Below are 15,971 nucleotides of genomic sequence, written 5' to 3'. Positions count from 1 at the left end.
GAGAGAGAGAGAGAGAGAGAGAGAGAGAGAGAGAGAGAGAGAGAGAGAGAGAGAGAGAGAGAGAGATTATGTGTGAGTGAGTGCACGAGTAAGAGCCTGTTGCTTCCCCCTGCTGGGCCACCTGTGATATTGCAACTTGTCTGAACCAGGAAGATTCCTGGAAAGCTGCCTGGGCGCACCTAAAAGTATTAAGTCATGAGAAAGTGATTAAGAGAAAGGTTCCTGGAACCCTGTTTGTGAGGATATCCATCTTCATTCAGACACAGCCTACACCAATGGGTCCTCAACCTTATTTCAAATGAATTTGAGAGAGTTTATGTTCTTGGCAAGTACAGGTCAAAGCAGATATTCTTACCAAACATTTGCAACCTGCAGAATCAAGGTGTGTGTTTTAGTAAAATTACAATAACAACCTCCACTGCCTCACCAGTTCAGATAACATTCCTGAAATGTTATTGAAAATGAATCATTGATAAGTATTTAACCAACTGAACAGAAGTTTATCTCAGCTATTTGTCCCAAGTATTGGCCAGACAGTTTAAGTAAACTCAAATGAAATGAACTCAAATTTCAAAAGCTTGATGAAGAAATATTATGGTTTATCAGAGCAACCTTTGTCCTAAGGTTGACCTCTGTTTCAACAACAGCATGGCGCCCAGCCTGGTTACCCTGGCTGATGTAACACATTCTCCAGGTTCAAATGCATTGAAAACAGCTCAATGTCACTCCCTAAAAATTCCATGATTGCAGTTTAGTAGTTAATATTTCACATACATCTATTTGATTTAACAGGAGATCTTCCCTTAAGATCAGGGTACAATATATCCAACAATCATTTTGTTAAGCAATGTCACCTTGCATCTGTTAATAAATTATCCTTTATAGGAGAACCACAATGGATCCATCACTGCTTATTAACATTGAAAGGACTTTACCCTCTCAATATATTCAAGTCTCCCAAACCAAAATATATTCAGAACATTTAATAAATGCTACAAGTAAATATATATTACACGTCACTCACACACACACAAAAAAGCACAGAATCATACTTATACAAAACAATTCCCCATTCTTAAAAGATTACATCAATTACTTTTAAATCACTGTTGCATACTTCAAATCCTTATACTCCTGAGCCTATTTACCCTGCAATCCAACAAAGTCAGCTTTTCCCCTTTGTTAACCTCCTGAACCCGTCAGCTGCCCATACTTCAAATACAGCGCTTATAGCAATGTACTTGAACCTACCCATTGAACACAGTTGGAACCAGGCCAGTATCTCCGTGACCCCTTTATTACTCAAACTACATTAGGACATGGTCGTGGCTAATACCGTTGGTCAGCTATGGATTCGAAGCCCGGACATTTAATCAATACAAGAAATCATTAAGTTACCATGTGTCAAGCTTACTTGACAGCAGAGTTCATAGAAAATGATCCGGACTCGATCAGAGCGTAAGGATTCATTTGGTTCTTCAGCAGGAGGGGATTCTAATAATATATCGATTTGGGCTTAGAGCACAAACTGTGAGATTAGACCACATCAAAAGATGGCCTGTGAATGAGAGAAAGGGAGAACTAGCCAGACTTTATGGTAATTAATCCCATGATGCTATGCTTCCCCTAATACCATAATTGAACGGTTTTCCAATTATACACCTGCGGCTATGGCCGGACATAAACATTTCAACCCGTCATGGGAATAACCACAGGAAGAGTCTGTGTAGTGGGCACAGAAGGACACTTATGTTGTCCACTCAGAGGACATTTAAGTGCCACTTTGGTCACCCTTGAGATACCAGCAGACAAGTAGCAAGAGAGAATGTCCCCTGTTAATATTTCCTCAATATTCCTTTTCCAAGCTAAAACTTATGTTATCGTGGTTCGGTATAGATCTTATAATTCACTGCCCATTAATGGCTACAGCATCGAAATTGCCATAGCAGCAAGGTAGTGAGACCTTCCCACCTAAGGATCAAAACATAGCCAATGTGAATAACCATTATCACATTGTCCTTTGGTTTAGAATTTATTTTTGTGACATACATTCGCATCATTGCGACATACTGACTGCGAGTCAGGAACTCTTTCCCAGAAAGTTTGTTGCAATTCTTACCAATCTCCCCCCCCCCCCCTCCCCCAAACCCCCGAGGTTCATCGCTTCCACCTAGCTGGGAGGAGCCATCACGACATCATACATAAAGTCTAGGGCTATGCAACGCTAACGGACAACGACACAACAGTGTGGGGCGTGCGGCGGGCATACCTGCCAGGGCCTTGATGCGCGAGCGCTCGAAGAGGCGTGCCGAGCTGTTCTCATTGTCCCAGTCGGTCTCGGCGGCCAGGTCCCAGCGGTTGTTGATGTCGTTGTACTGCTGCTGGATCTCCAGGCTGTCGAAGTCGGTGGGGGAGATGGTGCTCATGGTGCCGGCGCTGGGGGAAGAACCATCCAGAGCCTGAAACACACACACACACACACACACACACACACACACACACACACACACACACACACACACACACACACACACACACACACACACACACACACACACATATACACCACACACACACACACAAACACACACACACACACACACACACACACACACACACACACACACACACACACACACACACACACACCACACACACACACACACACACACACACACACACACACACACACACACACACACACACACACACACACCACACACACACACACACACACACACACACACACACACACACACACACACAGAGTTTAGAGCTTGAGGTTAGGCAGCAGAAAACATTGGAAGGACATTAGATAGCTTAGCAGACGCTTTTAACTTGACTGTGAATTTCTAGATATAGGTCATTCAGGGGGAGGTTAGGGTGCCTTGCTCAATGTCAAGGGTGCAGCTTATGCTAAAGACAGTGGAGTTCCAGCCCAGGACATTTTGCTGGGAGTCAAACCCCCAACCCTACACTACCCTGCTTCCAAGCAGCAGAGAACATTGAGAAGAGTGTAGCTGTGTCAAAGTGTATTTCACCCTATTTATCCAAGGAGATTCACAGTGAATCCAAAAGCAGGTCATCACGAATCAGCTAGGGTATCTCGCTCGAGGATGCCTGCACGTTACGCTGCAGGCGGACATTGGGGAACGAACGCGGTAACTTTCGCTCGGCAGTCAAACACCGTATCTTACACTACGCTCTCCTTCCCCTGTCTAAATATAGCACAGAGCTGACAGCCCTTCAGCGGGTTAATGGAACGAGCGTGGGCCTATCATGCCTTCATACAATCTGCCTCACCGATCGTATAACCGTCTCCCTCCGAGTGAAGCAGAGTCCGTCTTCATTGAGGTGGCACCTTCCATACACGAGCATCTCAATCGTGCTTCAGCCAGCGCTAGCTGCTCAAGCGACCTCCTGCCCTCGGTCGTCTCTTGTTTGATATAATCAAGTGAGCCAACGACCAATGCAAATAGAGCTCTGGGGAATATAATTGACATGCTGTGTCAAATTTGGATCAGGTCAACGTTATGTGTACAGTCATTTATCACAATTACAGATAAGGTTTACCAGAAGGCTGTTTGTTTCTCAGCCGGCCAATTGTTCTAATTTAATGGACTTCTGCTAAAGGTTGTGTAATCTCATTTGATGCTTGGAGGCACAGGAATAACCCGGGTGTATTTCATGTCGCTTAGATTCACTGCACACACGTTTTAAATGGTAATATTCTACCCACGAGCACAGCGATGACACAAGCACACCGTGCATGACTGACGTCATCTGAAGGACACCTTCACAACAAATGGTTTTGTGACATGCGCGCGCACACACATACACACACACACACACACACACACACACACACACACACACACACACACCGAGTTAGTTATTTTCTGATGTGTGTGAAAGGACATTCTTCTAATACAATCGTGGCTACAGACTATCAACACGAATTGATTCACACTGTTAACAAACTAACTAGGCCACATCACCAGGTAAACAGAAGGACTCAATAACAAAGGTATTGCACATATTATACCAATGGTCTTCCGGGTGAAAAGGGCAACAGGGCCCAACAATGAACTAGCACGGACTCAGACAAAGATGGAATACAAACACTAAATACGCAGTTCCTGATATTACAGCTCGGCAATATGAAACTGTCTGATTGGTTAGATGACCAAGGAAAGTAAGTACCGTATATACAGCAAGAACAAACATTGAACTTCCAGCACGCATACTCTCCGTCCTGCCTACAGTACATTCATTTCCCGGGCTCTTATTCAATTGTTATATTACTTCACTACACTATTGAGTATGTACTATAAGTTAATTTGTAATTAATTGGGATTCATGTGCTTCAGGAGCAGGTTGGGGCAGGGCATCTTGATCTAGGGTGCCTATAAGGCTGCGGTGTGCGGACATGTGTCATTGAACCAATACCTTTGGGCTGGGGGTCGAACCTGGCCAGAGACTACCATTCTGGTCCTGGCCTGCTCCACTGATCCCACCATCTCGGACCACCTGGCGCTCATCATGGACATTGGCCATCCCCTACCCTGGGTCCGAACACAAACACACCATTAAGTCACAGCCGATTGGTCCACCATCCCCTATTTTGCATTAAAATGTGCCCCTGGAAACCTTCTTTACAACTTAAATGTATTACGGTAACTTACATACTGTATTATCTATACGTGTATTTTCTACATTTCTATATACTTTAATTCCCTTCAACTGAAATCGACAATTGCTATGATCAGGTGGCGGTCAGCTGACCTTGCCGTCATCAAGAGATGTCATCAAGACAGTCCCAAGGCTGGACAAGAGGACGTTTGGGCCCAATTGAGACTTACATAAGCTTCTATTACTCACAATATACTTAAAGAGCTCCTAGGATAACACATCATTCAGAATGACATGACACTTGTTAACGTATACATTAACACCACCTTAAGGCTAAAGCAGCACTAATGTGTTTTGTTTTAAAACAATGTTTGAAACAAGCAGAATGACCCCGTCCGAAGTGTTCTAAGATCTTTACAGAAATAATCCCCGCCCATACTGCATGTCTGGCAACGCATATCGCGTGACTGTTTACATACACTGTCTGCGTAATCGTTCTCAGAAGTCTCAATTTCAGTCCAGATTAAAACGCAATCTCATTAAATCACAGTTTTCCAACTAAAACAAGGTCAGCAGCATTTTCAAGTCTTGAAAGAATACTTTGCTTAAAACGAAACACACAAGTGTGGATGGGGCCTACAGTAAATACATATAGACGTTAGGATATCACCAGTAAGCACATTTGGCATTGTTTTGATTCAAAAGCTGATGATATCCTGCTCAGAAAAGCCATTTTAGTGCCCTGGGGAGAAGATATGAAAGACTGCGTTCTGTAGGCCTAAATGATTCATGAAGAGTAAAAGGACGGTCCGTAACTCTGTACGACTCAACACTTCCTCCAATGTTCACTATGAAGGCCTGGGGGGCTGAAAATAACAGACCATCACTCATACTATGAACACAGAGCGACCTCAGGGGATCCTGGTCTCTGGGTTGACAACACAGCTCCACTGGGAGTCCATCCACGGGAGGAACATGGATCAATCAAACACACATGGCCGCAAACACACACACAAACACACGCACACAGACACACGCGCACACAGACACATCAAGAGGGACTGGGGCATTAATGAAGTGGTTATGTTTACTTTAAGAGCATTGAGCAGATTAATGGGACAGTGGGTTTAGTAGCAGGGGGTCTGCTTGTCTGTGTGGGGATACATCACTGTGGTAGTCTGACTCAGTGGGTGGGGGCAATGAGGAAAGAGCGAGACGAGGGGGGGGCGGGGGGGGGCGATGGGAATGAGAGACAGAGCTAGAGCAGGGGACCACAGGGACAGGGCCATGTGCAGTATTGACAGAGGGGAGGGATAGACAGAGACAGAGAGAGACAGAGAGAGAGGAATGGTCGATTGGGGTGTGGTTAGTGATTAAGGTAAGGCCAGGGCAGATGGAGGAGGTGGCTTGGGAGAGGGGCTTGCAGTGCGTCTTCTAGCGTGGTGCTGAATGATCCTGGATCTCTGCAGGAGACTGCAGAGATCCAGCAGCACCTCCGCACACAAACGCCCACCACCAGGCACTCTCAGTGCAGCTGTGGCCCCAGGACTTCTGGTACTGCAGTGTGGGTAATACTCCATATCTAAAATTAACACGTAAATGGTAAATGGTAGAGGCCTATATCTCACCAGTTGTGGTTTCACTCACTTGGTTTCTCATCGTCCCAAAAGGAGATGGCCCATTTGTTTTGATTAATGTATTTGATTTATGTTACAGCTTGGACTTGCACCAATCACTTTTATATAACGCGGCCGAATTCAGGGTTTTCTTGTGATACAGCTCAGAAACTGTGGCCAACATACAGAGAGTCAGGGAGAGCTGCTACGGAAATAGATAGCCTAGATAATGACAGGACCTGAACTGGTAGTTCAGGTCTGGTAGGGAAGGACGGGACATTATCATTGTTTGTTCTAATGCGTCAGCCAAGGGAGCTCAATTTAATAATATGTAACTAGAATAAATGACAGTCAGAGTCAGATGAGATCATCACCTACATAATATGATTATACACACAATAAGACTCCTCTACAAAACCCTTGAGCGGTATGCAGATGAGATAAAGATGCACTCTACTCGTTTAGACTTGTATTAATGACCTTGTCTGAATGACTCGGCATTCATTTGGACGCTTTTATTCAAATTATTCACTTATATTTTACTACATGAATGGAAATAAATAGAGTATGAATACTAATATGAGTACAAATAACATGAATTATATGAATATTAATACAATAATGGTGTCGCTGAACGTATGCGGACACCTGGGCCGTTTCCTTGTACATTTGTGCTTTTGTGAATAAAGTTCTACATCTGAATCTGATGGACAGGAATGTGGTGTGTAACAATCATAAATCAAAATGTAAATGCAATCGAAAAACCCTTCCATACCAGCAGGGTTGTGGGTGAATTGGCTTCTGAGCTGCTGTAAAATGTAAGACCGACGACGACAATCATCCTCATACAATCAGCAAACCTCTTCCTCTGGCTTGAATACAGCTACATCCACATCTACTGGTGACTGACCCAGCCTTCGGTCTAAGGGCTTGGCTTTTAGACCGACAGCCTGTCCACGAGGCACCTTCATTAGGCTGATAAGAGTAAACGCCGATATGGGCAATAAACACGAGCACAGTTTACATCGTAGAGCCTTTGAATTAGGCCTTTAAATCAGCCTTATATGGTTACATGGATTCAAGGTTTCTGCTGTTCTCTGATGATGTTAAAAGCTCATTTTGATTATCGATCATATATCTTCTCACCATCATTTGTTGACGTTCCAAAAAATCTCAAGAATCAATACCTTTGATTTCATGACAATTAAATAGCAATACAAAACACACAAGTGGCAATATACTGAATTATTGACCAGTCTGATAACAAAAAGGAAACAAAGGCTAAGGAAATCCAATTAAGAGCAGATTAAGACTTGGCTGGGAATAGCAACTAAATACAAAGACATTATCCTCGGATTAGGGCAGGGAGCCAGAAGGCATCCCCCCAACTATCACCCCTACCAACAGACCCCGCCCCCCCCCCCCATCCCTCACCCCCACCTACACACCACACCCACCCAAACAGCCATCCCCATCCATCCCACCAACACTTCTATGCTGCTAAAGTGTAAAGAGTGTAGTGGGTGTTCGATTCCCAGCCGAAAGGTGCCAAGTTCTATCCTCAACATCTGCAGCCCATCCGTAGCAAGGTATAATAACACCCATACCGTCTCCTTAATGACCCTTTCTCTACGGATACAGGCCTCATGCTCAAAAACAATTCAGAGAAAATTATATCTTAAATGCTTCAGCACCGCCATTTGGTTGATTGTTCTTAACAAAGCGGGAGACTTGCCATAAACCATATTCATGAGCCTCCTACACACAACTCACTGAAACACACGCGTGCACTTTGTAACACCAGCCATGTCCGCCTACACATCCATCATGGTTTGTGTACCGGTAGTTCCAACAGACACATACGTACAATCACATACACAACAGGAGGGTAACCAGCCACACCCACACACACTTATTTCTCACACTGTATCTTGTGCCCACATCACGTGGAGAGAGATGGAGCTTCTTCTCACCATTCCTCGATATCACCATCATTGACGCCATTGCTCTGGCGTCCACACTGGGCTATTAGTTACTGGATCAATGCAACTGCAATTTACTAGGAAGAAGGATGACGGTGCTGTCCTTAAACTCCAAGGATGCAGAGAATGGATTGTGAATGATATTTATGATTTTCAGCAATATGGGGGTATAATCACTAGGGGTATCATATGTCCTGCAATCATCTATCCTTTTCCAGAAGCTCAGTTTTCAGAGGTTGAAAACGACGGCTTAATAAAAAAGAAAAGTGTTGACACCTTCATGTGAATAGTGTACTGTGCACACCGTCCTCAGCACAGGTGCCTTGCGTCATACCCTTTCCCCAGACAATCAGTGTGGTTCCCCTGGAAAACATACACACAGTGAACACTCCTGTACAGATATAGACACAAACGCTGTCCCCAGCTGCTTGCCCTAACAGCTATCATGCTACGGTACTGTATAGACGAGAGGATGCATAAACCCTGTCCCTGTGTACCGTCTGATCCGAGGCTTTGGCCCAGTCTCAATTCTCTCTTTTACCCCTAGCCCTCGTTTATGAGTGGCCCTCGCTTTTTAGTGGCTTCGACTTGCCCCTCGAAACAGAGGGCAAAGGGGAATTCCTCCCCTACCAAATGGACAACCCTTTAATACCCTGTTACGTAATTAGTAGTCGTCGACAGCGTTTGCATAAATAGACGCAACATGGTTTTGCCGGTTGTTTTGAGTTTCACAATACCGGCGTCAGCTGTGGTGATTTTCCTTGCGTGGGCTTAAACAACATTTTGCGGTTGTCAGCGAATCTGAGAAATGTGGATAAAAAATAAGATGTAATCAAGGCTGTATTCGACGTATGGGATTGATGGTGGATCAGTTTGAGGTATGTAGAATATACAGCAAAAATGTTAGCCTGTTGCACAACATGCTAGCTAGTATAACTAAGGTTAATGTTTTTGGATCAACCCCTTTATGATACACGTAATGTCAAATAAACAACTGTTTACTTTGATTTGTGTTTTGATCAGTGTGCAGGTCTGATAGGATAGAATACTACACACATGCATTACATGGAACTAGTTTCAAGCAGTAAAGGGCCTTCCAATTCAGACTAAATTATCTTTAAACGTATTTCCTTTTCCTGACCAGTGGTCCGTCTTACTGCAAGCTAAATGTAAAGGGGCCGATCCCGCGTGTTTGACCAAACACAAATACGTGGAAACATGCATACACACGGACACACACACAATCCACACATATGACCACCTATCGACAGAAGGGGATGTAATCCCAGAGACACAAGTCCTACCCACTCAAAATCCATAGAATTTTCCATAGATTTTCATGTACATTACCCACATATTTATTTACATAGCTGTATTGATTCAAATATGATTTGATATGGGGTTTACAAGAGAACATCTACTTAAATTAATAAAAAGCCATTACAAATCCACTAGAGTAAAATTTTTGTTACTGCAATATCTGTCCCTGGAATTTTACCATTTAGTTTGAATGTCTCAGGAATGTAACTATTACCGACTTGAAAACGTGGTATGATTAGATAAGAATCTGTTATTCATGCACACACAATCAGTTAGAAACTGAAATATTGCACTTTATTTTGCATCGAACATTGTACCAAAAGATAATATGTAAAACCAGAATAAACATTGAACTTGAGGTAGTGTGCAATCAAACAAAAACAATTATATCATACAAACAAGAACCAGAGATATCATGGCACATTATAAACTGGCAATCACATCAATCACATTTTATCAACATTTTATCAACATTTCTTTCAAAAGGGGCCCAAAAACGGTCTGTTTTGAACCATCAGTGGACAGTTCATCTTTCTTCCTTCCTAGGGGTTGGGGGGCTTAGGGCTACCAATGCAGAAGAGGTGTCTGAGGTGTAGGCGATGGTGCCTGAGATAGAGGGACGGGCTCTGTGTTGGCAGCGGCCTTAACGATCTCCTGAAGGAAAACATAACAAATGAGAAGGAATTATATGGCAGTACTGGGTGATATGGCCACATGGTTACTATCTATCTACAATACATTATAACTGTTATAACAATATCTTTCTACCAAAATTAACGAAATAAGACACTGCTTTGTCAAAAAACATCACATTGATCCACCATTGTCGTCAAATTTCAGGCTACGTACCATTTTTAAAATGCCAATCAAAATGCCATCCAATGGAAAAACCATGCCATGCATACTAGCGATTGTGTTATTAGGCTTGTTATGACATTAGGATAATGCAATGGTTATCATAATTGTTTGGTGTTTATTAACAAAAAAATACTTACATTTGTGGTTTCCGGTCCTGTCGCATCTTTCGCCTTCAACATGCCTAGGATCTTTCTCGATTTTCTATATCCACCCAAGGAATTGTGGGAGATTTCTCATTATTTTCTTCAACATTTCACAGATTCACTGACCACAAAAATGTGTTTGAAACCCAAGCAAGAAAAATCACCACAGTTGAAGATGGTATTGAGAAACTCTAAACAAGCAGCAACAAACTTGTCACCTCTATTTACGTAAAGGTTGTCGACTACTACTAATGACTTAACTGGGTCTTGAAGGGTATTTCCATTTCCTAGGGGAAGAATTCCCTTTGGCCCTCTGTTTCGAGGGGCGAGTCAAAGCCACGCACAAGTGGGGGCCACTCAAAAACGAAAGGGGATAAAAATGAAAATTGAGATTGGGCCTTAATGTATATCTGATAAGCACTCTAAAAGGGGATTGTAAAGTACTCATCAGACGAGGGGAATAAGGGCTTTACTCCATTCTGGGGTCATATTGGGCTCCCCAATTGTGACTATCCAAATACTATCCAAATCCTGTGTGTGTGTGTGTGTGTGTGTGTGTGTGTGTGTGTGTGTGTGTGTGTGTGTGTGTGTGTGTGTGTCCAGATCCCCCACTATGAAAAATACCCAGAAGCCCCTGCAGCAACAACCCCAGCCCCCAAAGTGGAGCATTAGGGGATTCGGACTGCACCCCCAGAAGCAGTCGTACAGCCATGGACCTGTACGACCGGGGTTTGATGATCTCAGTCCCCGTCTCCGGGGCAGATGACAAAAGGCCTGGCGGAAGAGAACGCTCTCGGCCGCGCTACACGGCCCCAGGTGCTGCCTTCAATTAAAGCGGGAGGAGTAGGCAAGGAATGAACGTGCGGTCATAGAAAAAGGGAGGAGAAAGTGGGCCACTGGGGCTGAGGGGGTGAGGGGGTAGAGGGGGGTGACTGGATGCCTGGAAGCCAAATCCCATTCCAGACAGACATCAGGCCATCACTCACATGGGACTGCAGCTCAGAAAGCAGGCCAGACACAACTGCACCCCAGGCAGTACCGCCGCTCTACCACCCCCCTTCAGACCCTATACATACACACACACACACACACACACACACACACACACACACGCACACACACACCTCTACCAGCCCTTCAGAGACACACGCCCCCACCCGTACTGCCCATCTGGTGTGTTTTTTTTTATACCGCACTAGTTAAATCAGAGGGAGAGGAAAAGAGAAATTGAGCCGTGCACACCCATTTGCCTGCAGGGAACACACACACACACACACAGCAAATAGGGCACACGACATGTGCCCCACAGTGCACGTAGACACACAACCAAACACAAATACGTGGAAACATGCATACACACGGACACACACACAATCCACACATATGACCACCTATCGACAGAAGGGGATGTAATCCCAGAGACACAAGTCCTACCCACTCAAAATCCATAGAATTTTCCATAGATTTTCATGTACATTACCCACATATTTATTTACATAGCTGTATTGATTCAAATATGATTTGATATGGGGTTTACAAGAGAACATCTACTTAAATTAATAAAAAGCCATTACAAATCCACTACAAATGTTTACATTTTTCTACCTGAAATACTATGTCTATAATAAAGTGTGGAAAGGCAAACACACAACAGATCTTGTGTGGTGTGGTGAATGCCTGACTATATTTGTTCAGGAGAGAGAACAAAGTCTCAATTTGGAGATGCTCGGATATGGCTTAGGTATCCAGCATCGTCATCTAGGAATACATATTCATCATCACACACACTCGAGAGTGTCGCTTCATATTCAAGTCTCAAAAATACATGTTCAGGGGTGGCCATTCATACATGTTCCAGGGTGGTGATGTAAAAGAGAAATGCATAATTGGCACCAATACAAAGCGGCACATGTGCCCATGACTGGAGCTATACATACACCAGCTGGCTAGCCAATGTTTGACTCCTCCCCCCTCCCCCTCACGCCTTCTTCCCCCTTCATTTGATCAAGTGACGTATGCCTACATCTTTCGCCTAGATAAATGTTCCCTGTGTTTGTGCATTGCCAGATAATAGAGGAGTCTGAGTTGTGGCGTTAAATACTTCCTTGCAAATACACCAAACAACATACGACACGGGCAATTCTGCTGAAAATCATCAGACACTATGTTTCTATTCTTGGTTCCTACAAGATATGTGGTTCTTAGCACGTTCACATACAGCCTGTGCTGGCTGTGAGGTACTGTGTAGCTGGTGCCAGTAGTTTGGCAGCAGAAGTAATCATGTAAGCATTTTTACATATATGAAGGGCTTATACACAGGAACAAATTTTCAGTTCATTCATGCGTTAGGAAAGGGAAGAGACATTGACGTCCTAACATGACGGCTGTGTTATTGATCGATGGTTTTGTCCAGTGATTGATTTGGTACACAACTCGTACGCCTCAAACCATCTGTTGTGGTTGCATTGTTAAACCAACATCCACCGTCGTGTTACCATACCGATGATTTGTACTGATACGAATTGTTTACAATTAATTGCATCATTATAGTCATTCATACAGAGAAAAAAACCAAACACGTGAATTCCAGCTATCGAAATATCGATTGATTTCGGTTTAATGTTAGTTGTTTGTCAAGACAAACCAAATGCGTTCCAAGAGCTTGGGCTCTGTTAACAACGAGCAGTTGGCATATCATTTATAGAATGGATTAAATCTAAAATGATGCCTTAACCTATAGTAAAGAACAATCTGCCCGAGGACATTGGCTCCTAATGTTAGACAGGGGTTCCATTTCACAGTGCTTTGGTTTAAGAGCCTTCCTGTAAAGTACACTGCCAGCTAAACCACTGCCCTCTCAGCAAGCATGGGGGTGAGCCCTCCCTCCCTCCCTCCCTCCCTCCCTCCCTCCCTCCAGCTCTGCTTCAGCCTGCCAGCTACTCTGATGAGCCAGGGAAACGAGGAGGACTAAGAGAGCGTGGGTGGTGGGGGTTGGGGTGGTATTGGGTCGGTGGTAGTAAGTAGAGGTGGGTGCCAGTGTTGGTGGTTTTAATGGTGGTGCTGCCTGAGGGTGGCTTTTATGCGGTTGGGTAGAAGTTTTTTGGCAGGCAGCCGGTAGTGGTGGTGCTGGGGGTGGCAGTAGTGGTGGTGCTGGGGGTGGCAGTAGTGGTGTTGCTGGGGGTGGGGGCATGTGACAGTGACAGCTCAGACCCCCAGCCGCGGTTCACAAAGCCCTCCCCGGCGATGCGGACCCCTGCACAATAGAGGAGTCAGCAGAGAGTGGGGGGTGACCGGCAGCTCCGGCCCTTCCTGTCTCTGAAAACGAGCGGTGGTGGGGACATGGAACCGGGGGGCCTCCACCCGGGCCCTCTGATCCCTGGCTCAATAGACCAGTGGCACGCCATTGTGGACCTGTAGCCTCACATTCGTCAAGCGCTTATACCGCAAGCATGCTCCGCATGCGCTGACACACCCACACACGTGTGTGTGTGTGTGTGTGTGTGTGTGGTGTGTGGTGTGTGGTGTGTGGTGTGTGTGTGTGTGTGTGTGTGTGTGTGTGTGTGTGTGTGTGTGTGTGTGTGTGTGTGTGTGAAATAAGCTAGCAGGCAGGCACAGTTTCCCACAAGGCGCATCCAAAGGTCCACCATATAGAACATTAATTATGGATCTGTCCATATCTCTCTCATCGCAGCAGGATCTGAAGGAAAGCCGGGCAGCACACTCTAATTACACCAAGGACGGAGCATAACACTTCCAAGATAAAGACTACAGAGAACTTAACTTCCATGCTAATATCCCCCATGAAAGTATATACAGTATCAATATGCTACACTTGAAACTCCTAAGATGGCGCAATTTCATTGGTTCGCTATCTCGGGATAAATATCCAGAGATAGATAGTTTGAGATCTCAATCATGGGATATTTACCAATATTGGGTAATATCCCATGATTGAGATCTCAAACTCTGGATATTGTTTTCGCACGTGACGGTCTTCTCGTCACACTAATAAAAACAAATAAACCGCTAATGTTATTTACCTTCGGCAAATAATTGTTAAGTATACTATACTTAACTGTCCACATTATATAGAATCCACACTAAGCAGCCTGTTGATGTCACTCAGCAATAACTGATCCAACATTGAGAACATGCTATGGTATGTTCATAACATCTAAAGCATTCAGTTTGGATACTTTATACTGTATCATGAATGATGGTCACCTTTTGCTTCAAAATCTTTATCTGAAACGTAAATCCCATTTGATTCAGAAAATACTTTTATTTTCCAACCAAATGCAGCGGTCTAGACACACACGCCAAACTACTGGATATAGGGACCTCGAAATACAGCTCACTGTATATAGGTCTATCATTTTTTTAACTATCGGATGCTGAAGTAAAAATATCTGCATAATATACTGAATCCCTCCCAATGCTGTAGCAAACGTTGGACCCATGTAGCATTAGCCTGCTCAGATGAGCCATTTTTAGATTCCCATTGGCAACGCAACGTCTATGGTAGGAGAAGACAGCAGTAGAATAGACACCCGGCTGGTTGCTGCTTGCTGCTGTTGCTAAGTGAGTCCGGATCTTAAGGTCTGTGTTTTAAACCAGGAATATTCAGGACCGGCCCCTCTGGGATGGCAGCCAGGCTCCAGACCAGCTGGAGCTTTCCTCCCCTGGGGACCCAAGGAATCCAATTTGAGACGATTTATAAAAAAAAAAGAACAAATGGGGGTTTTCATTCAAATCTCGCTAATCTATTGTCTGCTGGCCTCAAGTAATCTTTGAAATCATTCGAGTCAATTCTTCCGGAAGCGCTGTCAACAAGGCCTGTCTCCCAACAGATGCAATGGTCCATTTATTTATTTCATTGTTGGACCAATATCCAAATCATCCTGAAGTTGTTCTGCTGGTATGGTAAGGGAGTACGGTAATTATTGTACAATATGGTAAATGACGGAGTAATCCTAATTTGCAACAGATATTATTAGCCTTTCAAAACACCCTCTTCCCTGCCTGTAGGCAATATGTTTTGTATTAATTGGTCAAATTTGATTACAAGGTGATTAGATTAGACTGAGAAACGAATGATCATTGCGCCATTGTGTCATTGTGGTTCCTGTAGATACCAGATTGGCTCATTTTAGGCCACTTTGAATGGCCAACCAAACTAAATATAGCCCTGAACCGATAACAAACATATGAAATCATGCTTGTCTATTGTAGTGGAGAGCACTCACCAATATTGAACCCAAATCCTGGACAAGGGTCAATGGTCCCACTTTTTCAAACATTTGCAGCAGAATTGGAAAAGATGCTGCAGATCGCGATATGAAGTACCACTCTCTTATATTACAAAATAGCAGAGCATGAGACACTTCACCTGGGAGAAAGATCATTCATGGTCAATCAGT

General features: G+C 44.1%; 1 protein-coding gene across 1 annotated transcript in view; it reads right to left on the bottom strand.

Moving 5' to 3' along the window:
* The window catches only part of sptbn2 (spectrin, beta, non-erythrocytic 2), a 70,267-nt gene that overhangs the window by 50,875 nt on the left and 3,421 nt on the right, over nt 1–15,971 (bottom strand). Inside the window, 2 exon segments of the mRNA XM_060056229.1 lie at nt 2,270–2,459; nt 4,450–4,565. Of these exon segments, the coding sequence (XP_059912212.1) occupies nt 2,270–2,459; nt 4,450–4,557 (298 nt within the window). The 5' untranslated portion in view covers nt 4,558–4,565.

Source organism: Gadus macrocephalus, chromosome 7 (genome assembly GCF_031168955.1).
Source record: "Gadus macrocephalus chromosome 7, ASM3116895v1".
In the NCBI taxonomy this organism is placed as follows: domain Eukaryota; kingdom Metazoa; phylum Chordata; class Actinopteri; order Gadiformes; family Gadidae; genus Gadus; species Gadus macrocephalus.
This window is presented reverse-complemented; position numbering and strand designations above follow the sequence as displayed.